At 36.8% G+C, this 25,229-nt stretch overlaps 1 protein-coding gene across 2 annotated transcripts in view; it reads right to left on the bottom strand.

The window, feature by feature from the left end:
• The window catches only part of Psip1 (PC4 and SRSF1 interacting protein 1), a 38,830-nt gene that overhangs the window by 7,456 nt on the left and 6,145 nt on the right, over positions 1-25,229 (bottom strand). For both annotated transcript variants that reach the window (XM_085686200.2, XM_085686201.2), the window contains exons 4-10: positions 15,278-15,416; positions 12,922-13,026; positions 11,404-11,466; positions 5,344-5,440; positions 4,203-4,278; positions 2,343-2,568; positions 935-1,053 (exon numbers count right to left, since the gene is read on the bottom strand). In XM_085686200.2, the coding sequence (XP_085542326.2) occupies positions 935-1,053; positions 2,343-2,568; positions 4,203-4,278; positions 5,344-5,440; positions 11,404-11,466; positions 12,922-13,026; positions 15,278-15,416 (825 nt within the window). The remainder of the gene's footprint in view (positions 1-934; positions 1,054-2,342; positions 2,569-4,202; positions 4,279-5,343; positions 5,441-11,403; positions 11,467-12,921; positions 13,027-15,277; positions 15,417-25,229) is intronic.

Raw genomic sequence — 25,229 nt, 5'->3', positions numbered from 1 at the left:
GGGAGCTAAAAGCAACAACAGTCACAGTTATTCAGGGGAGAAAGGACAGGAGTAACGGCATTTACAGATGTGCCCACGGTCTGGCATTTTAATCACTTTTAAACTCAAGCAGCTAAACTGCTCCGTATCCTCCAAATAGCTACAGAATCAGAGACAATATATCTAGATGTTCAGCTTGCAGATGCATCATAAAGGCAAAAGAAAATGGTTTTTAAGTAGATGCCACACTGTCTTACCTACAATATGTTTTCAAGTCAATTTACTAGCAAAAAAGCCCAGTTTTCGACACTATAAAGTGTCGGTCTAAAAGAGTCTAATGATAAGCTAGGAAACAGCTGTATAATAAAGACATGAAGCCTAATTATCATAGCAATCACTATTCCTTGTACTGATAAAATAATGATATACAATAAAGGAGGAAGAAATTCCTCATGGAAAACGTCTATTGTTTCCAAGTGTTAATATGTAATTCAAACACATCAAATGCAAGTCCTGCAGCCTTTGGGTTTACTTTAATCGGCTCTCTGCTTTCCAACTGTGCTTTTGTTATTTTTACTAATTTTTATACAGGCCTGCTGGTGGTACAACAAATACAAATATTCACTGCATTCTTTCTCTACCACTATTTCCATCATTCTGTGTTTCACATGCTATACAGATAAACAGGAGAGAGTGCTCTGAAAAGGGCTAACAATTCCTCACTGCACTTTCAGTGAAGTTACAGACAGCTCAAGGAGGACTACCTCAGTGCATTTCATCCTCCAAGAAAGGAACGGCCTGAAACAGCACATATGGAACATTTTTCTAATATGGAAAGCTGCTTCAAAAGGTTTCATGAAGTCTGGAAAATGAGAGTGCACTTAAAATCTTTCATACTATTCTTTTTTTAAAAAAAAAAAAGCTTAAGATTTATAGAACTAAAAAGAATACTTACTGCTCCGTTTCCAGCTGTTCCTCCTGCTTGCGTTTCCGTTCTGTGGCTTCCTTCTCATGCTGGCCTTTCAGCATATTCCTCCTGTGAGCGGTCTGGAAGTTTCTTCCACCCTTTCTCTTCTGTTTGAGAATTAGGATGGATTTAGTTTACTCCCACTGACTGTTTACAATCTTGGTAGAAAGCAAGCAACTACCCAGCACGTGTTAGCTCTTCTCTGTCTGTGGAAGTGAGCCTACTACCACCCTGTAGGAGTGAGCTTGTGGCTGAAAGGATGTCAACCTGTCTGCCTCCAATCATTTTAACTTGAACACTCTGAAGCTACTGAATTAACATTGTTGAATTTGAGCAGGGTATGGTAGTACGAACCTTTAATCTCATCACTTGGGAGAGTTGAAGGCCAACCTGGTCTACAAAGCAAATTACAGATCAGACCCTATCTTAAACCCACTCCTTCCCCCGAAAATTAGAAACTTAATTTCTAAAATAGTCAGACAAATGAGATATAAACACTTCAGGGCTATTAAACAAAATTCCCATTTTTTCACAAAAAAACAAATAGCTAATAATATGTAATAGCATCCAAGTAAAATTATATCTTATAAAAAATGTAAGATAGGAAAAACTTGAAATTTCATGTATAAATACACCTCTTATGTCTTTGCTGATCAGGGTCATCTATCTACAACCTCTGTTTACATAGCTGGTTTAATAGAAGTATGTCTAATTTCTAAAAATTATAAGGGCAAGATAAATTGAAAGTTTCAAATAAGCCTTTTATAGTAACTAATAGAATTCTATTAGGAAATATAAAGAGACCCATGTAAACTTTCACAAAAATTATTGTTCACAGCATAAGGATTATATTATGTATTAAGAAGTAAGAAAGCTCTGTGAGTTTGAAGACAGCCTGGTCTACAGAATAATTTCCAGGACAGCCAGGGCTACACAGAGAAACCCTGTCTCAACATGCCCATACTCCCACATACCCCCAACTCACATAACAGCCACCCAAAAAAATAACCTGAGGTAAAAGACACTAGGGAAATTGTTCATCAGTTAAGGTTCCTGGTATGCAAGCAAGAAGACCAGAGTCTGTATTCCCAAAACTAAAAATTCCAGATAACTGCAGTGGCTCATCTATAATTACAGTCTTGTAGGCAAATACAAGTGATCTCCAGAGCAAACTGGCTACACCAAGATTAGGCACATGGGGAGCTTTGGGTTTGCCTGAGAAACAATGAATCAGGTCAAGAGCAACTGATAAAGATTAGCCAAGTGTACATGCAAACCATACAAAATACACACAAAAAGTGCAAAAGAGAAGGTCATCTGATGTGCCAGTGTGGTCATTTGTATACACACAAATATACCACATAAATGGTACGAAGGTCTGAAAGTGATTTTCTACCTTTTCACCTTCTTGGTCATCTTCGTCTTCTGAATCAGAGGTTGATGTAACCCCTGGTTTTGCTACATTTTTCCGTTTAGATTCAACTTCTTTCTTGCCCTCTTTCTTATCTGGTTCTTTTCGTGGCTTATCCTCTTCCTTTTGACCTTCTTCTTCCTTTTTAAGCTGCTTTTTAGGTTGTTTTTCCTCTGGCCCCTTTTTTTTACTTTTGTCTTCATCAATAACCCTATGTTAGAACATAAAAATAGAAGATGAACTTTTATGTATGCATTTATATTTTTCTTTTTTTGAAAGATTTATTTGTATTTACTCATATGTGTGTGTGTGTGTGTGTGTATATATATATATATGGAGATACGCACTCTTAACTGCTGAGCGATCTCTTCAGCCTTCATTTATACTCATTTACCAAAAAAGTATTTCAAGGGAAAAATCATTGGAAATGTGTACATAAAATAAAATCTAAAACATAAAAGACGGTATATACTATCCTATCATAAAATGAATTTCTACAACAAATATTACAAGATACAAAATTATAGTGGCACCACATCAATAAAAATGATCTTCCTCAGTTTTCCAAGTTGCTTTTAACATAATTCATTTGTTTTAATAGATTTTATTCTCCCAAAGGGCCCAAGTTCAATTTCCAGCACCCACATGGCAGCTCACAACTGTAACTCCAGCTCCAGGGAATCTAATACCCTCACACAGAAATACATGCAGACAAAACACCAATGTACGTAAAAAAAAAATAAAGTTGTTCTAGAAATAGTCACTTGAAAGGACTAAAAAGCATATAATGGTAAATATCTAACCAGCTACTTTATTAAGCAAATAATCATAGAAAACATGAAAATCACAGACTTCTTGTGAAATAGTGACTGTAAACAAATTGCCACTATGTTTTAACTGGAAAAGTAAAAATTATATATATCAAATACATAAATATATGTAAGCCATTTCAACATTAGTTGCTCAATCAAACTATTTAACACAAGCATTTAAGAACCTTTAAAATCAATTTTCTTTACAATTTCAAGTACATTAATTGCTATTATATCTATGTTTCATTTTAAAGAGACAAAAGTTTTTCTATGTTACCATGCTGGCTCCAAATGACAAATGGACAACCAAATATACAATCAATATTTTTTTTTTCCCTGAAAACAGAGTCTCTCTGTGTAGCTCTGGCTATTCTTAAACTCCCAGAGATTCACCTGTCTCTGCCCCCTAAGTGCTGGGATTAAAATCATGCACCACAATGGCCCTGCTTAGTAAATCCATCCTTGAGTTTTCTCTACAAAACTTTTAGATACAGTCATCATTTCCTAAATATTATATTCCTCCCCCCCCCAAAAAAAAGCCAAAGTGAAGAGGATTTATGAGAAAAGATGACAGAAAAAAAGAACTTCTTTCTTTGGTAACTAAATATTTACTGTTCTAAGATTTTTATACTATTTTAAAGAACTTATTACAAGAGAACAGAACAGAAAAAGGTCTAAGGACACACTACTTTAGCTATAATCTACCCAGACATTTCTTCAGCATTTTTCCCTGCTCAATTTCTCCTTTTAGCCTACATTACTAAAGTTTATGTTATCATGCACCAAAGAAAAAGCTTTACTCAAACAATCAGATTTTTCCATTAAGAAATCTTTCCTGTTCACACAAATTCTTCAGTCTCTGTAATTTTCAGAAACAGAATAGCAATAGAAACATACAAGACAATAAAACTGTTAAAAACACAAATGTATTTTCTACTTATTTACAAAGTAGAAATGAATTTTATATTAAAACATAAATATAACACATAAAGATATAATAATATAATGAATTTTATATTAAAAATAAACTCACATGTCACTCTCCGAAGGACAGGGCTGTTTTACCACTTTAGGTCTGCCTCTTGGTTTTGGAATCTTGACTTCGGTAGCTAATTTTCATAGAAAAAAAATACAATTTCCCTTTTAAATACAAAGCTTATGTTGAATACAAATATTGCATGATATATAAAAGTATTCTTTAAGGGCTTAACTAGTCACGCTGCATCAAGAAAGTAAACATTTTATTAACAGTAAATTTCCATTTGTCCTCATTATATTTCACAAATCAAAAACTGGAAGGAGTGGAGGAAGGACAAACTGCAGTCAATATATAATGTATGAGAAGAGGATAAATTTAAAGATATATATGTATTTTTTTAAAAAAGCATTTTTTCATTGCTGTGTTACCAAGTGTCACATAACAGAAATATCACTCATTCAGAATTCCTATTTCTATCACAATAGTTTATGTACACTTTGCATACATCTTTGGAACTTTGTATGAGTATTGTCCATACTTTATTACTACTCGTCTGATCCATTGTAATACTACAAAACATATAAATAGATTTTAATGTCTTTCTTTCCCAATCTGGCTTTTCCCCTTAACAGTTTTCAGTAAGGATCCTATAACAATGTAGGAAAAGAAAAAATGGCCCTATTTTGTTTCATTTTTAGTGTTCTACTACTCTGTATTATTTCCAAATTGTTCATGAATACCCTACCAAAATGCAATTTAATTTTAAAGTGAAAAAATAAGATAAGTCCACTATTCAAAGTAGTTATTTTAAGCTCACCAGATTCGTTTGGCAGTAGAAGCCAAGTCACAATTCTTTCAAACTTAGTAGTTGTCTCCAACAGAAACTATTTCTATCGCCTTTGATGTTGCTAAGCAGTCTCACATATGCATGCCATTTTCTCGAGGACACGGAGCACAAGCACACAAGCTGTGCTCCTGTGAGACTGCATGTCCTACTGGCACCAGACAGCCCGGCTTGTGGACGTACACAGTCCTTTCTAATGACGGTTTCTCAGGCCTCATCTATATCCATGTTTAAAGTGATACTTGACTGTCTTTCATCAACCTCTATTCATATTATTCCAAAACGTTTGAGCCAGCAATGTTTTAATGGATTGGAATATTAACAACAAATATGTAAGTATTAATGATCTACCTGCAGGTCGTCCTCTCTTAGGACTTGCTTTCAAGTTAGCAGAAGCTGTTGCTGCAGCCACCATTCCTGCTTCTTCAGTTTCCACTGGTTTTTCAGCCTGAATCACAAAAATTTAATTAACAAAGCTGTGCCAGTCTATAATAATAACATAAATATCAGAATAATTTCTGTATGATTTTATTACTGTTGAACAATCAGTTTAAGAGTGTTATCTCAGTTTTTTCAATAACCTTTTAAATATTTCCCATTTGAAAAAATAAGGCTAACATTTTATTCTAATATGAGAACCAAAGTATAATGCAATTATGCCGTAACAAATATCATTGCTACTTTAATTCATTAACTTTGCTAATATACATATGCTTCATCTTTCAACTGAGATGGACAGCTGAGGTTCTCCTATAAAAGTTACTTTTATTTTCTCATAGAAAGCTTTCCAAACTACAAGGCTGAAAAGTTAATGAGTCCCACTGAGAATCAGTTATTAATGACTTATATAAGGATAAGAACCACATATTAGATAGAAATAAAAACATGAGGAAACAGATGGCAGTTAAAATTGCAAAGGGAGGAACAAAACTGACACATTCAATTCAAGGATGTAAGGACATACAAGAGCCACTTCAGCTTCAGTCTTAACTGTGCCAACCAAACAAAGAGCAAGAAAGTATTAAAGCATGTAGAACCCAATTCAATTAATTTTAAAAACCAATGTATTTACTTATATTCTCAAGTAAAAAACAGCATCATTTTTACTTCTAGTTGAAGGGAGTGGCAATGAAATACAGCCCAGACCAGCCTTAAAAACTCTTATCCTCCTGCTTCAGCCTCCCAAGTACTTTTGATTTCAGGCATCTGCCTGCAGGCCCAGCTCAATCTACCTTTTAATCAATGATGCTTAGAGATGATAAGAATATCCATCTCTAAGAATTAATGCATAATGTGCACTCAGACTATATTAAAACTGTCCTAAAGTTACCCTTTGATTATTCTCTGAATAAAAACAAAAACTCTGCGTTAAGAGCTAAGGTTAAGATCAAGTCAGATCTCTATGTATGAGGCCAGCCTCATCTACAAAGCTACAAACAGTTCCAGGACAGCCAGTGCTATTACACATAGAAACCCTGTCTCAAACAAACAAACAAACAAACAAAAAGAAAACAACGAGAGAGAGAGAGAGAGAGAGAGAGAGAGAGAGAGAGAGAGAGAGAGAGAGATCATACTGCCCTATTCTAAATACGATCCTGCAATCACATGTTAAGGAACCAGATAAGAGTAAAGCTCCGCAGGTCCCAAAGGTTAAACTTTCTTACTGATGACTTATTATAATAAGTCAAAGTTTGGTTCAAATCAATCGATCAGCTTTTCGGGGCAAAAAGAACTTATTCACTTACCCTTTCTGCATTTGGAAATAAGTCGAAAGCAAGTAAGAATTACAGGTACGATGGATCATTTGAGAAGATACCAATAGACAGTAAGTAACATAATCTTGAATAATTAGTACAGTAAAAAAAAGATTAACTCTAATACTAAACAAAGATTGGCCCTACCATGGATACATGTTTATGACTATTAGTACAAAATCATCCAAGTAAAAGCCATTACTCTAGAAAATATTTTGACCAGAGAAAGGACTAAATCAGTTATTTAAAATATATGCATGAATATCTTTAAAGTTCACATTCTAACTAGATTTTATTTATAACTTTACTTATCTGACTGAATCTTTCTCATTATTATCCTGACTTTCAACTGTACTACCTTTTCTCTTTCCCAAAGTAATTCCACAGGCATCATGGATCCACTAATCATGTCCCCTTTTCAAGACCACTGCATCCTTGCCTTGCTACACCTGTTTCACAAATCCTCAACAAAGATGACTAAGCTAATAAGCCCTATCAGGCAGGATAGGATAGGAGTACAAACATGAAACCGTTTTCTGTATTTGAAGTTGGCATCTCAAATCTGTTGTTAATGCTATTAACTACTTCTACAAACCTTGAATAGCTAACATAAACTTTTAGCCGTTTATCCATTGAACCAAACTCTTGATCTAAATTGAATGGGGGAGAAGGGGGAAAAGAGCTAGAAAGAACTTCCTTGAGCCAAAGTGAACACATCTTTTCTTAAATCAATCCTTTCAAAACCTTTAACTACCAATTTTCCATAGTTTCGCTAAGAAAAATGGTAAGATTTTTACTGTTATTTCACATTAAATATTTCCCTTTATATGTGCAATCCCTGATGCATTGTTACATTACTTCTCTCATTTCTGTCCTCAACACTTACCTAAATGAAACTGAAAGCTCCTGAGTAGCCTAATTACCAAACATCTCCCTGGATCCTTTGTACTGGGCACTATTGTTAACTACTCCCTTGTTCAAATTCTCTTCTCTGTTGCTTACAGACAATTTCTGGTGTTTCCTGGTATTTCTTCTAGTCACCATTTTGAAGAGGCACCTCCCCTCATCTCCATTATATCCCATCCCAATTCTGGTTTCTGCATCCACCCCAGTAAACATTTTCTCTTCATCTCCTCTAACATCTTACCTTTATACCAGTGGTTGTATCTTTCCCTTCTTTTGTACTATTATCACAGGTATCTTTCACTGCAATTCCCATAAATTATTTTAGACCCCAATCTGACATGTCTATGTCCATATCTAGTATACGGTCACTCAAGCAAACACCTTGGAGTCTTCCTACATTCTGCTCCATTCTACTTACCATTTATTTCATTCAGCTATCACTTAAACTTTCAAAAGTGTTCTAAATTCCTTCTCTCACTAACAAAATAAATAACTTGATATAAGGCCTGTGTCTTTGATGAAATTTAATGCTAACTCCTTAAAAGGCCTTTCTATGACCTACTCATACTTTGCCACTGCCACAATCCTCACCTTAACCATTATATAGGCAATTTAAACAAATACCTGGTACATATCAAAGTTACATGTGCATTATGCTATAGTCTATTAGGTGTGTGAAGATACTGTCTAAAAGAGAACAATGCACATACCTCAACTTAGGGACACTTAATTATGATGGGCATATAACTCAGCAGTGGACGTCTTGTCCAGAATGCGCAAGCACTGGTTGAGTCCCAGCACCACACAACAAAAACATTCACTAGACAGGGTTTTGGGGATTCATTCAGTGGTAGAGTTTCTGCTTATAGCATGTTCACAGCCCCAGGTTTGATCAACACAGAAAAAAAAAAAAAGATTAAAATTGCTAACAAATTACCTATACCTTCGGTAAGCCATACTGCTTTGCCAAATAGCCTTACCTTGGTGCTGATGGCTACAACTTAATCAGCATGGTAGTTACTAAAGATAGGGTACCTGTGGCAATTTCATAAAATGATACAAAAAATGAAATCTGTCCCATCAACTGATGTATTCCATGCACACGATGTTTCTTTGTACTATGTAGTGATTGTTTTAATACTATACCAACAGACTTCTTTCAAGATTGCAGTCAACTTTCCTCAAAATCTACTGCTGCTTTATCAGCCATTTATATAATACCCTAAATCCTTTAGTGTCCTCTCAACATTTATAACATCTTCACAGGGAGACTCTATCAAGAAATCACTCACTGATCATCCACAAGTGTTGATTTATTCACAGGCATGAAAATATTCTCACTGTAAATTAGTACATTTCCAGCACATCGCAGCACCTGACAACCAGGTGCACTGTCACTGACCATCTTAAGGAGTCTTTTTCTCCTGAGCAGTAGGGCTCTGGTGGGATTAAAACACTCAGCAAACCATGTTGGAAACAGCTGCCATCCAGAGGTTTTTTGTTTCATTTATAATGAAGAGGTAGAGTTCATTTAGTTTAAGTCCTAAATTCCCTAGGGTTTTCAAAATGAGTTCCTATTTAAGTCACTAGTAGTTCCAGACCCTAATGATCAGCCTGTCTTCTGAGGTTTTGAATACAGACATTGAAAACGATGGCATTTTCTTCCAAACTAAACTGTTTTACACTGAAGATTTCATTGAGTGTGTTCACATCCTTCAATTATCTTTGCTAGATCTGGCTAACAACAGGAGCCTCTCCATCAGGACCTGCTACTTCTTGCAGCTTTACATTGTGGAGGCAGTTTCTTGCTATGCACCTCATGAACCAACCCAGGATAGCTTCATCCTTTTTTCTGTTCTTTTTTCACCTTTATCAGCCTTGCCTTGGATTACACTTTGGCTACAGCAGCATTCTGTCTGGTTTAATCTTCTATTCTGGCCTTTAACACTTTCTCCTTAGCAGCAGGGAATCTGTTGTACCTTTCTTATTCCAGGATTCACTTCAGCAGCACTTTGAATTTTGTATGAGAACTTTTCCATTGTATTTGCATTCAGAACCTGGCTGACAGGTCCAAGAAGCTCAGTTTTCAGCCTACTTTATTTAACATGCTCTGCTTACTAAGGTTAATCATTTATAGCTTTTAGTTAAAGAGGTCTGCCTGTCACTTTTTCTACCTGAAGACCTAGAGGCCTTTTATAAACTGACTAATCTCAGTATTACTCTAAGACTGAGAATGGCCTATAAGGGAGCAGTAAGAGCATTTATCAGTTAAGGATTCTGTCTTATGTAAGCAGTTTGTGGAACCTCAAGAAATTATCAAAGATCATTAGACCACCGTAACAGATATAACAAAATCTATAAATAGAATTACCAAAACATGATACAAAGTAAACACATATTGTTGGAAAGACTAGATCAGCAGAAGTGACACAAATCTTCGGTTTATAAAATGCTAAGTGGGCCAAGCATGGTGGTGCAGGCCTTGAAACTCAGCACTCAGGAAGCAAAGGCAGGCAGATCTCTGTGAGTTTGAGGATAACCTGGTCTACATAGTGAGTTCCAGGACAGCCAGGGATACACAGAAAGACCCTACCTCAAAAATAAGTAAATAAATAAATGGAAAAATAAAGTCAATATTGTATTGCATAGTGCAATACAGCAAAGCTCAAGAAAATGAAGCATTCTGTATTTTTCTATTTTGATTTAACAAAAATATTCTCATTTATTCACTGTGCCAGTGAAGTCAGTTCTAAATTTCCCTATCATCACACTGCCTTAAAAAGGGAGTCACGGGGCTGGAGAGATGGCTCACTGGTTAAGAGCACTGTCCTCTTTCAGAGGACCCAGGCTCAATTCCCAGCACCCACATGGCAGCTCACAACTGTCTGAAGATCCAGTTGCAGGGGATCTGACACCTTCACACCAATGCACATAAAAAATAAGTTAAAAAGAAAAAAGGGGGGGGTTCAAGTCACATAACATTTTAAATGATTCCCCACAATTTCAGTTCAGAAAAACAATGTAGCTTTACAGTCATTTACCTCCAACTTTAAAGCCTATCAATAATAAAATATGCATCGCAAAGTCTTGAAATTCCTCTGTATGTGACTGAATAGATAGAGGCCCCTCAGATGATCCTTTATTTGCCCATTCTTTAACACTGTAAAGTTATTAGTTACCACATGTACACCAGAGGACAAAAAGCCACTGTAATTGTTTTCTTTTATTACTTCATGAGACATTAAATTCTTGACCCAATTTCTAATTTCTGTCTTTGGCATTCAAAGTCTCGGATGTAATAACTAGGTCACAAAGGAGGTGTGGTCAGAACCACATGTGGTCAGCATGAATGAAAGCCTAGGGAGTAGTCAGGCCGCACTGTCACTGCACTCTCACTTCACACTACAGTGAGCCAGCACGGTGCACAACAGTCATGTTAGTGGGAGCTACGAGTTTACTATAAATATTTCACTGTATTAAATAATCAAGAATGTGATTATATACTTTTGATTTTACAGAGAAAATGTGGCAGAAATTGTAAGGAGAAAATTGGTTCACATTATTTCCTCTTGTCATTCACCTTAATGTGCCACAGCTTTATCACAAAAAAAAAAAAAAAATTACTAGTAGCCAGGTTACCCTTTAAAAATTAAAGGGCATAGGTCAAGTGAATAAGCTTTCCTTATCTCAATTCTTCCTCAGTTTAAGTAAAATTTCTTTTAAAATTCCTATGGTGTAGTAAAGAAATTACCTTTCTCTTTCTTCCTCGCCTGGCAGCTTTTGGAGTGGTTATGTCAACTGCTTTAGATGCATCCTAAAACACAAAACAAAAGCAGAACAAAACTAGCAAAACCACAGGTGAAATTGAGCATGGTATACAAAGAGTATGTAAGAAATTTTCTTAAAAGTGAAAACATGATTCACTGAAAGTACTGGATGAAGTCTCTTGTTACTCTGACCTTTGAAATTATGAGGTCTTACTTTATAGTAACAGCAATCCTCAGGAAAAAAATTCTGGAATACCTATTTTCAGAGGTTTGAATAGTAATGGCCTCCAAAGGCTCATATATTTGAATACTCATTCATCAAGTGTGGCACTAGTTGAGAAGGAGTAGGAGTTGTGGCCTTGGTGGAGAAAGTGTCACTGAGGGTGGGCGTTGAGATCTCAGAAGCTCTTCCTGCTGCCTGTAGCTCTGTATGTAGAACTCTCAGCTATTTAGTAAGCACCATACCCCCTGTGATGATGATAGGCTAAACTTTTGAAACTGTAAGCAAGTCCCAATTAGTGGCCCACCCGGTTTGGTAAAAGATGCCTTGGTCGTGGTGTCTCTTTATAGCAATAGAACAGTACCCATACAACAGACAGTTATATAATGTAATACACAGCATATAATGGCTGAGCATCTCTATTCTGATAATGACATGGGCAGAAATAAAGCAAGGCTTGCTTAAATTTTTTTCATTTTAAATGTTTTTTAAGCACTTCCGGCCCATAGTACATTGTTTGTTGTTTTTATTTTGAAACTTATTTTCATTTTATGTGTATTGGTGTTTTTCCTGCATGTATGTCTATGTGAGGGTGTTGAGTCTACAGGAACTGGAGTTACAGTTGTGAGCTGCCATGTAAGTGCTAAGAATTAAACCCAGGTACTCTGGAAGAGCAGTCAGTGCTCCTACCCACTTAAGACATCGCTCCAGCCCTATTTAAAAACAAAAAAATACAGTATCTCTAATAAGCACTAACTATCTTACAGTTATACCTGTTTCACATATAAAAACAATTTCAAATAAAAACATCCATCCAAAGGCTAAAGAGAAAGTGTAATGGTTAAGAACAATTACTGGTCTTACAGAAGATCCATGTTCACAGAATATGGTGGCTCACAACTTCAGTTTTAACTTCAGTTCCAGGGTACCCAATGCCCTCCACAAGCAACAGGAATGCATCAAGTGCACAAATATCCATGTAGGAAACTTTAAAAGTTTTTAAAAACATGCATATTAAAGATGCATTGCTATTTTATAAAACCAGATTTAATATTTGAGGAAATTAAGCTGTTTTCATTCACTTTTCAAATATTTTAAAGATCACTTCCTAATTTGCAAGTCAACTCACTTTATAATTTTTCTTGCCATAACTTTAAGTTCACAGGCAGCACTCCAGACACCCCAAGGCCTATCCCTCCCTTGCAGTATACTCAATGTAACTACTATCCATAAATACATTATCTTCATTTCTTCTTAGACCAGAAAAAGATGTAAAGCATACTTCATTGCTGGCTTTTTCTTCATGATCAGTATCTTCCTTTGAAACACTAGTTTCTTTCTCCTCAACTTCAACATCAGATGATGCATTTGATTGTTTAGTTGGTGCCTGTGAGGAATAAATTATTAATTTCTAAAAAAATGGTTCACCTAATTTGATTTTTTTCTATTCATGAAAAAAAAAGCAAAAATTTGGGTGTACCCAAATTTCTGTAGCAAATGACATTAATACGTAGAACTTTAAAGCAGGGAGTGGTGTTACTATAACCCCAGCATTTCAGGTAGAAGGATGGTTACAAGTTTAAAAATACCTCAAGCTAAACAGCTAGGGATAAATCAATCTGGGATATATAGTGACACCTTGAGTCCAAAATTTTTTAAACTATAAATTAAAATAATTAGTTTTGGCAAGACATAGTACACTCAGGAGAGGCAAGCGAATTCTATGTTTGAGGCCATCGTGCATTAAATCAGCAAGTTGATTACACTGTAAGTAAGGACTGTGGCAGTTACAAACACAGAAGCAGTTACAATATAGGATGCTGAGTACCATGACACATATTAAGTACATGGTAAGGGACTTAAGACCATCTACGGAAGGATTGGCTTATCAAGGAAAGGTATCAAAATTCTACAGAATATCTAAAAATTTGTCAAAGGCAAAGAAACTGTATGTATGGCACATAACAAAAAACACCAGATTTCTGATCTTTTTCCCCCCACCCCATCCACAGAATTTTTCTGTGTGGTCTTGCCTGTCCTGGAAATCACTGTATCTACAGACCAGGCTGGCCTCAAATTCAGAAATCTACTTGCCTCTGCTTCCTCCACTACACCAGACTCATCATCAGTTTTAAGAGTTTGAATAAAGGGTCACTTTAGGGTGATTCGTACTTTTTCCAGTTTTTGCTACCTAAGGCCTTAACAAGTATCTTATTGATGAATGAGAAAGTGAATTGTTTCATAAACATCTCCTTTGGAAGTTCTCTGGCCCTAGTATAAACAGTGGTGTTTTTTTTGTTTGTTTTTTGTTTTGTTTTTCTGTTTTTTTTTCCTTCCCAAGAAAAGTTTTCTGTGTAGCCCTGGATGTCCTGAAACTAACCCTGTAGATCAGGTTGGCCTTGAACTCAGAGATCCACCTGCCTGTCTGCCAAATGCTGGCATTAAAGACATGTGCCGCAGATGCCCAGCTATAGTAGCTCACTTATCTAAGTTCCAGAGCTTTTGAATATTCAAGAGTACAATTGGCAATATAGGAAAACATTATTAAAGTAGCACTGGGGCCACAAGATGGTATAGTAAGTAAAGGAATTGCTCAGCAAGCCCAGCACCAACCACGGTAAAAGTGGATAGAGGACCAAATCCACAAAGTTGTACTCAAACCACTATGCATACACTGTAGCACGTGCACACATTATGCACACACCCATATAAACACACACAAACACAAAACCTGTATCTGTACCAGGACAGGAAAAAAATAAGAGAAACACAATATTTCTGTTACAGAATAAAAACTGAACAAGTAGTGGTGAATGCCTTTAAATACCAGTATTTGGGATGCAAAAGTGGGTGAAATCTCTTGAGTTTAAAGTTACCCTAGTCTACAAAGAAGTTCCAGGACAGGCAGGGTTATACAGAGAAACCTCGAAAAAAGGAAAATGGAATAAACCAGGTACAAAACAAAGCACTCCATAAAAATGTAATGCCACATATAAATTAAAAGCTCTGGGCAGGAGACTGTTTAGAATTAATACACAGAATTTCCATTGGGGCAATAAGTGCTTCTGTTACATATTTAATTCATTAGGTACATTCTAATACCATTCTATAAACCTGTAAGAAAAGTAAAGGGCATATATTTTAAGTTTACTGAACAATTAAGTCAGTGAGATGGCTCAGCATATAAGGGATTGTGATCCTCATTGATTCAAGCCTGCTAACCTGAGTTCCATCCACAGAACCATGTAAAAGTGTATGGAACTTTACAAAGATGTACTTGACCTCCACACATACACAACAGCATACGTCCCCACACATATCAAACATACAATAACAAACAAATAAGATTTTAAAGCCCTGAATCTAACAAGACCTTAAAAATTATGGCTTTAAACTCAGTAAAAATTTAAATAAACTTTATTGTCAGTCAAGATGAGCTAAGCAGCCAAGTGTCTCCAAGTTTTTGAGATCTAGGTAGCCATTCGATTAGTAACAATTTAGACACAAAATGTCAAAGTTCAACCTAAAAAGAGCACACCAATCTGAAATTCGTAAAGCTCTTCAATTAGTTATGTATTTTACAATGGCAACATTTTTCCTCTAACACTAAATAAATAAAATTTAATAGGATTACTCACCTGTTGACTTGAAAATTTCACTTTTGGATTGTTATCTATCTCCCATAATCCTTCATTAAAACCTTTTCGTTTATTTGGCTTGCCATACTTTTCCTTATTTTCGGAGTAAGGAAATATGTCCTTTGGTCCTAAAAAAGCACTGTAACAGAAAGGGAAGATGTAAGTACAAAGGAACCTCAATTAAATATGTATTAGGCTACTAGGTGACATGATTCAACAAACACTTTATATATACAAAATAGTTTTTTGTATTTTGCTTAGTTTCTTTAAGACAGTGTTTCTCTGTGTAGCCTAGCTGTCCCTGAATTCACATACTAAATAAATTCAAGATCTGCCTGCCTCTGCCTGCCAGTGCTGGGATTAAGCAGGTACACCACCACTCCCAGCTCATACAAACTAGTTTTAAATCCTAGTGATCTCATTAGTGCTGGTAGAGGAATGAATACAAATAGTTATATTTAATGCCAAACCGTATTTTTCCTTTATAGTACTGATGACTGATAGGCAAGCTCTCTACCACCAAGTAATACCTCCAGCCTAGAAATACTTTAATAAACTTCACTAACAATTTCCTAGATCCATAATTCTATTTTTAAGGTTGCACCCAAAAAAAATATATTTAATACCAGTGAGTTGTACACTTAAACATGGCTTACAAAGCACACCTTTTAATTCTTGCACTCATGAGGAAGGGGCAGGTGGATGAATCTTTCTGATTTTGAGGTCAGTCTGGTCTACAGAGCAAGTTCTAGTACAGTCATGGCTACACAGAGAAACCCTGTCTAGAAAAACCAGACAAACAAAAAACAAAGACTAAAGAGCCGAGCAGAATACCAGACAGACAGTCGACTACGCCATGGAAACTAAGAAAATAAGTAAGTGTACTGGCTTAAAGCACCATGTTTATTAAAAAACAAAACAAAACCTGTTATTCAGAAATATAAAATGAACACATGTAATTATATACATAAAATATGTATTCATATATTAAATGCGTATTAACTGCCTCATCATCAGCTGTGAATAATTTTTCTCACACACCTATGAAACCCCTACGGGAAAGAACTACATACATTGCCAGTATCCTGAACTCACAGGAGGTTTTTAACTTATTTTTTGCATGTGTGGCTGTGTAAGTATATGTGTGAGTGTATGGTGTGCAGGTAACTGCATATTAGAGTCAGAGGACAACCCTGGGTGTCATAATCAGAAAATCATCGGCTTCCTTTGAGACAGGCACTCTCATTGGCTTGAAAAACTAGCAAGGATAGCCTGGCCAACCCAAGGGCCTTGAGGATCCTCTTGTCTCTGCCTCCCCAGCACTGGAATTGTAAGCAGCCCACCAAATGCTCAGTATTTTTCTGAGATCAAACTCCAGTCTCCATGTTTGTGAGGCAAACACTTTACATACTTAGCCATCCCACAGGGTTAGTTTTTAACTTCAGCAATTATGATCAGTCAGCTTCTACATAACACAATATGGTCACAGCAACTGAATGAGTTCAGTCCTTCAAAGCAAAGTTCAAAGATTCAAGTTTAATTTCAAAATAGGCTGAAAGATATATAGCCTCATAATTTTACCTGTGAACTTGAGTCAGTGTTCAGAGAAGTCTCTCAGAAATTAGGGAGATTCAAGTGTAGAGAAAAGGAGAAAAAACAAAACAAAGCAAACAAACAAACAACAACAACAAAAACAAACAAAGGCTACAATAGAAACTAGGAAGATGGTTCAGTGGGTCTGAGTTTAAATCCCCAGAATCCATATACAGTTAGAAATACTGGGATTAAAGGCATGTGCCACCACAGCCTGGCTTTGAGTTTAATCTCAACACCACAAAAGAAAAACTAAACAGAAAAGCTGCAACTTCAGTACTTTCATTCTGATAACTTGTATTCAACAAGCACACTGTTCTACTTTGACAAATGTTATACTCTTTTAAGTTTGAATCAGCTTCCCACATTATCCTTAGGAAACTGTATTATATATTGTGTTATAATGAAACAGGGTCTCATTGTATAACCTTGGAACTCTATTCAGACCAGGATGGCCTTGAACTCACAGTGCTCTAGAGTACTAAGATTAAAGTTGTGCACCACCCTATCCGTGTACTACAGTGTTGCTCCTGCATGTCCGCCTGCAGACCAGAAGAGGGCACCAGATCTCATTACAGATGGTTGTGAGCCACCATGTGGTTGCTGGAAATTGAACTCAAGACCTCTGAAAGAGCAGCCAGTGCTTTTAACCTCTGAGCCACCTCAGCAGGCCCAGGGAATGCTTTTAATAGCTTTCTGCTGGCTTTACTTCTGTGACATGCTTATCCTTTCATTACAGTCATGTTTATCACTTCTGCTGACATCTGTTTCCACAGCTTCACTAACAACCTCTGGCTGGCCATCTAGCACCTCTCCAATGTACAGATCTATTCAAGGTTAGCACATTCAACTAACTTCTAGCATTATTACTGTTTCTTTGGTACATTTTTTTTTTGCTAGCTCTCTCATTTATTAAAATGTCATGTAGGTGTTTATTATCAGGAAACAAAGGCAAATTACTTGTAAACTACCCATGATCTGACAAATACAGGATGACCTACCATCGTTGTTTTTCTCTAACCAAGATTTATCTGTGTCCTAGAACTCAGAGATCCTTCTAAAATAAAGATGTGTGCTAGCACATCAAGAAACTTTCAAAGTGACCTGGTAAGGATCAGTAATTTATCTCAGGACTAGAGAGGTGGTTCAGAGGTTTAAGAGCACTGGTTGTTCTTCCAAAGGTTCTGAGTTCAATTCCCAGCAACCACATCATGGCTCACAACCATCTATAACGAGATCTGGTGCCCTCTTCTGGTCTGCAGGCGGACATGCAGGAGCAACACTGTACACGTATAGGGTGGTGCACAACTTTAATCTTAGTACTCTAGAGCACTATGAGTTCAAGGCCATCCTGGTCTGAATAGAGTTCCAAGGCAGACAGAACACTGTGTACATAATAAATAAATCTTTTACATCTCAATTTATAGATTGCAAAACCAACAGCAATCTTAGTTACTAGAGCAGAAATCAAATTTTACATGTTGTTGGGTATGTGAGTTATTTAAACTGTAGAAACTAAATTTGTGTATGCTAATACTACACCAAGTTAAGGACAGCCTTTCTCTGCTGCCTAGGATATTGAACTGCACTATTCTCACCTTAACAGAATCCTGCCTGATTACAGAATGTAATCAAGTTATATTTGGTATCAATAAAAGCATGTCACTTACACAGAAATAGTTAAAAATTTACAACTTTTCATTCTACTTGGTAGTATTTAAATTTACATTTTGCATGTTTCTATAACTTCTACCCATCCTTTGAACCCTCCAACCCCAGACCTTTACAAACGTAAATAACTAGCAGAGAATAACTATACAAAGATTTTTTTGAGATTTTTGTTTTATGAATTCCATGTATATGGGGAGGGGGAGTGTGCACATGAGTACAATACCCAGAGGTCAGAAGAGGATGTCAGACTCCCTGGAGTAGGGGTTGCATGCAGTTTTGAGCCATACAACATAGGTAATGGGAACTTAGGTCATCTATAAGAAGTTATGTTCCCTTAACCACTGATGCATGTCTCCAACACTACCTGCCACACAAAAATTTGAGACTGGCTGGCCTGGCACTCTCTATGTATACCAGGCTGGCCTAGAAATCAGAGATCTGCCTGTCTCTGCTTCCCAAGTATTGGATTAAAGATGTGTCACATCGCCCAGCGGTGGTGAGGCACACCTTTAATCCCAGCACTCGGGAGGCAGAGGCAGGTGGATCTCTGTGAGTTTGAGGTCAGCCTGGTCTTCAAGAGCTAGTTCCAGGACAGGCTCCAAAGCTACAGAGAAACCCTGTCTCAAAAAACAAAAAACCTTAAGGCACTGTTGGCAGACTGGCCTCAGAGTCGCTGTCAGCACTGCCCTCTGTAATCCAGCTCATTCTAACTTCAGTGTTGGCTTTGATGTCGAGTGTTGAAGCACTGTTGTAGAACTGATGGCTCCTCTCCATCAGGCTGTGTAGGATGCACATAGCCCTGTGATCAGGACTGCACTTCCTGTGTTCTAACCCATCTGCATAGTTTCAGTTGGAAAAAAAAAAAACGTACTATTGTGATGACCCAAAACTAAAGTTGCTAAAAACTACAGTACGGACAAGGATCAGAGCTGAGTGGCAGGGAGGCTCTGTCCTTCGCAGCCCCTTTGCCCTTCTGCAGTGCTGCTGAAGCACGGCATCTGAGAGAGAGGAACGGTTAGGACGACGGGAACACCTTCTCCTTTTGCAATTGATTGTTGCAGGAAACTTCCAGCGTTATTCTGGGACACCTCGTTTCTGAGCCTGAGAGCATGCTGGGATTTAGTTAAAACCGGGTGAAGTAAGTGCTCTTTCCAGGTGAAAACCTTTCATTTTGATTTGAAGGCAGAGAAAAGATTGCTCTTTTCATAATTGTGTTCAGCTGATGACATCTGATAATCAGCATTATCACTAACAGCTTAGGTTGTGTAATTGTAAACACCAGCGCCGTGCCTCAGTCATGGTAAAGATGTTTTTAGATGAATGGCTCATATTTTGGTGCAGTGCTTGATGTTCACAACAACCTGTTTATTTTTTAAAAAGTTAAAAAAAAATATGTGTCCCATCATGCCTGGTCCAAGATCTTTTGCTTTGTTTTCATTTTTTGGGAAAGGGCTTCTCTGCGTAGCTCTGGCTTTCCTGGAACTTTGTAGACCAGGTTGGCCTCAAACTGTCAGACTCCGAATGCTAGGATTAAAGGTATGCGCCACCACCTCCCAGTCTAAGATCTTTTTTAATTCACACATAAAAGTCACAGCATCACTAGTCAATCATAGAAATATAAATTAAAACAATTTATAGCTGGGATGTAGCTCAGTTGGTACAGTGCTTCTCTAGAATGTAAGTCCTAGGTTCATTCTCAGCACCACAAAATCCATGGAAGGTACAGTGACAAAGGCCTGTTAATCCAGCACTCTCAAGGTAGAAGTAGGAAAATCTGTTTAAAGTTATCCTCAGTGCTGTGGGATAATCCTCTGTACACTGTGAATATGTATTATCACTGGTTGATAATAAAGCTGATTTGACCTATAACAAGGCAGAATAAGGCTAGGCAGGAAAGCCAAACTGAAAACAAAGAGGAAGAAGGGTGGATTTAGAAAGAGATATAAGCAAGCTGACAGAGGAATAAGACATGCTGGAAAACAGGTAAAGCCACAAGCCATGTGGGAAAATGTAGATTAATAGAAACGAGTTCTAAGTTTAAGTTGTAAGAGCTAGTGAAGTAATAAGCCTGAGCTATAGGATTCTGCAGTTAATAAGTTTTGTGTGATTATTTGGGGCTGGGCAGAGGGAAAGAAAAGCGCTGTCTCTGTTTATACTATCTTCAGCTATGTGGTCTGAGGGCTTCATGACATACATAAACCTGTTTTTTTTTTTTAAAAAAAGGCAAAAACTAAAATGAAGAATTTGAAATATTTATACTTGAAAGTTCTGCAAGAAGTCTGACAATTTCTCAAATGATTAAACATTTAAACTGTCATTTGAACCAAGAATTTGTTTCTAGAGAGGTAAAAACATATGTCTATACACAATGAATTACTGTATATAGTTAAGTAGTAGAAAGCTTGCCTAGGATATGCAAAGCCCTGGACTAGATCCCAGCATCATCAAAAGAATAATTGCATATTAGTGCTTATATCAACATTATTTATAATACCCAGCAGTGGGAAACCACAGTTGTCTATCAAGTCATAAATATAACATGGCAAAATCAGAAATGAAATATTAGTTGGCAGTAAATAAGGGAAGCACTATCACATACTAAAGTATTAATCTTGAAATACTATATTAAATAAAAAAATTTAAAGACCTCATTAAATTGTTTCATTTACTCAGGAAAAGTAGTCTAAGAGTTGCGTCAGTCACAGCAAAGACTGGATGGAGAAACAGAAGGTACCTGTCACATCTTTTGAAATAATGATAATCTAAAATCTAATGTTTTGGAAATGTAAAAACTACTAAATTTATACTTTTAAGTGGGTGAACTGTATGAAACAAATTATCTCAATAAACGTCTATAATTTTTTTCCCCAGAAAAAAAAAAGCAGGCATGGTGGCACATATTTGTAATACTACACTCAGGAGTTGGGAGACAAGAGCATCAGAAATTCAAAATCATCAATGCCTGTACATCAAGATCAAAACCAGGACAGGTGAACATGAAAACTGTCTCAGTTTTTATGTTTTGAGAGAATACTATATCCTACAAAAAATAACACATAATTTTATCAATTACACTATTCGTTAAAAATCACTTCAATACATCATACATACAGCCACGATAAACAATTTGTTGGCAAAGATTTTTTCACTGAATGTTACATCAAAATTAGTTTATATCACTTTTATTATTTAAAAATGCTGCTCTCATCCAGCCTATTGGAGCACAATCTTTGCACCTATCTAATTCTAAAACGAGCTGAGTCAAAGGATTATCTTGAAAATCCGAATGCAGGAAAAACAAAACAGAGTGATTCCCTCCCTGGGAACGCAACCTCACGGATTAGTAAATGGTATCCAGATTAGTTTGTATGTTATTACTAATTCCCAAGAGACAGCTTGTGTGGTGACAGCTGACTCACTGCTCAGAAAACATTCAAAGGTTAAAGCCCAGCAGGCTGGAGGGCTGGAGGCAGAGCAGGAGGATGTCTGCGAGCTTCAGGCCATTCTGGTCTGTCCTGCTTCAGGACAGTGAGGGCTGGCTCTAAAGAAAAACCCTGCCTCAAAGGAAAAAAAAAAAAAAAAACACAAAGTCAACTCTAACATGAAAGGCTGGAGACGGAGGGACAATTGGCTCAAGGTTTGCCTCCAACACACAAGCCCTGGAGTTCAATATTTAGCACCACATCAAATGTAAATTGTTATCTCAGCATAAGGGAGGAAGAGACAGAAGGATCAGAAGTCCTACTTGTCTACATAGCAAGTTCAAGGTCATCCTGAAATACAAGAGACCTCTTTCAAAAAGTAAATATAAGAGGCCAGGGAGACTGATAAATACTTTAGAGGACTAGCTCTAAACATATTTTGAGTCTCAGCATCCAGAGAGTGGCTCACAAGTCCAGTCCCAAAAGATCCAATGCCCTTTCTGCCTGCTAGAGGCACAGACACACATGTAGTGCACAGACAGACAGGCATGCAGACAAAACATCCAAACATGAAGCTGGAGAGATGGCTCAGTGGTTAAAATCACTGGTTGTTCTTCCAGAGGACTCGAGTTCAATTCCCAGCACCCACATGCAACTCACAACTATATGTAACTCCAGTTCCAATGGATCTGATACCTTCACAGCAACACATAGTTAAATAAATTAAAAAATAAAAACTAAAAACATCTAAACACACAAAATAATCCTTTTAAAAAACTTTAAAGATTTTATACTATATAACAGCATTTAATTTTCTTACAGATAAGGAATGATTCATTAGACAATCAATACACAAGTATTAAGCTGGGCAATGGTGGCATTTAATTCCAGCACTCAAGAGGCAGAGGCAGGAAGATCTCTGTGAGTTCAAGGCCAGCCTGGTCTACAAAACAAGTTTCAAGATAGCCAGGTCTGTTACATAGAGAAATCCTGTCTCAAAAAAAAAGGGGGGGGGAGAGTAGGGAGATAAATCTAAGTAAACTATAAAATATGTGTTACTATTAATTTATAAATCCAAGAAATAATTATTCTCAAAAGCTTGTCCAACCTTTACAATATATATGTATGTGTCTAAGTATGTCTACGCTCGGGGTATGTGCACATATCAATGAAGATGCCAGGCAGTCTTCTTCACTTGCCCTCCATCTTATTTCTTGAGACAGGATTTCTCACTAAATCCAGAGCTCACAGATTTGCTATCTATATGGGCTGGCCAACTGTCTCTGTACCCCAGGGCTAGTTACAGAAGCACACCACTGCACTCAGGTTTTACATGGGTACTGGGAATCTGAACTCAGGTCTTCACACTTATGCCATACTTTACTGACAGAGACATTTCTCCAGTCCAAAACAATATAATTTTTAAATACTTATTCAGCACTTGCCAAAACATATTACATATCCATGCCTTTTCATGTAGCACCCCAAAAGCCCAAGGTAGATTCTATTATTATTCTTAGTCTACAAATCAGGAAAAGACCTGCTCAAGGTCATGTAACAAGTAAATGGCTGATTTCTAGTCTATCTGTATTTAGTATTGTCCAGTATGTTAACAGAGGATTTTAGCACAAGAGTTGTCCTTTATCAAATACTGAACTGATAGTACATGGCAGCCCCTTAATAGAGCTGTTCAGGCTCTTCAACTGTAGTCAAAGCCAAAGAAACAAAATTCATCTATCATTTCAACAGAGAATATAAAATATAAACAGGACAAACTGAGCAAGATCTGACTGACTTTAATATCTGAAAACATAACCTTTCCAGAAAAAAGCAGGAACACCCTCAGGCAAGATGAAACGAGGCAGTGAAAAGACACCACGTGGGCTGGTTGGGGCCGTGGCTCAGTGACTGAAGTGCTTGCTACACAAGCCTGCGAACACTGATTCAGATCCCCAGAATGCACATCAAGGTATAAACAGAAAATCGACCCCAAAGTTATCTTCTTTGTGCCCCCTCCACACACACGCCATGCACTAACATACTATAGATTCCCTTGGGCTGGAGAGATGGCTCAGAGATTAAGAGAACTGGTTGTTCTTCCAGAAGTCCTGAGTTCAATTCCCAGCAACCACAGGGTGGCACGCAACAACCATCTAGAATGAGATCTAGTGCCCTCTTCTGGCAGAACATTGTATACACAATAAATAAATAAATAAAATTTTTGCTTCGTTAATGTCTGTCTGTATTTTGTTTTGTTTTAGTTGAGAGAGTAAGGAGGTGGGAGGACCTGGGAGGAGTTTGGGGCAGTTTTAAATTTTTTCTTAACTAAAATAATATGGTTAGAGAGCTAAACAAAGGTTAATTCATATAGAGTTTCATAACCAGGACTTATTACTAGTAGGTCATTTAGGTTATTGGTAATATTAATAGGGAATTAGTGAAGATTTTTGGACCAGAAAATGGCATGATCTGACTGAAACATAGATAACTTAGATAGACAGACAGACAGACAGACAGAGAGAACACCTATGTAAAAACACTAATTATAGGAATCCTAGATTACAAAATGAACTTGAGCTTTAACAGAAGTCAATCAGGATTTGTGGGCAAAGGGAGGGATTATCTGCTATGAAACCAAAGTTTACACCTAGACCAGTGGTTCTCCACCTGTGGGTTGCATCAGATATCCTGCATATCAGATATTTACGTTACAATACACAACAGTAGAAAAATTACAGTTATGAAGTAACAATAAAATAATTTCATGGTTGGGGGTCACCACAACATTAAGGAACTATATTACGGGGTCACGTTAGGAAGATTGAGAAGTACTATCTAGACTTCTGAGTATGGTAATCTGATATTGACTGGGTTCATATCAGAACCACTCAGTAAAAATCAGTTTTGACTAAGATAAGTCTAAGATACCATGCATGCATGGTTAGTACACCTTAAGAGGTCAAGGTCTAATATTTAAAACTTGACTACCAAAACAGATATATAAATGACATAAAAGGATTAAGGAGAATCATATGTGTGTATGTTAAGGAAAGAATATAGTAACCAATGGACTCTAAATGCACACAAAAAAATCTTTAAGGCCAGGAATGGTGGTGTACAATTTTAATCCTAGCAATCCAGAGACAGAGGAAGATCAATCTGTGAATTCAAACATAGTCTAGTTTACATAGCAAGTTCCAGGCCAATCAGAGCTATAAATAAATTTCAGAAACAAATCAGTTATGAGTTGTACACTTCTCCTGAAT

This window comes from Myodes glareolus, chromosome 3 (assembly GCF_982192425.1).
Source record: "Myodes glareolus chromosome 3, mMyoGla1.1, whole genome shotgun sequence".
In the NCBI taxonomy this organism is placed as follows: Eukaryota; Metazoa; Chordata; class Mammalia; order Rodentia; family Cricetidae; genus Myodes; species Myodes glareolus.
This window is presented reverse-complemented; position numbering and strand designations above follow the sequence as displayed.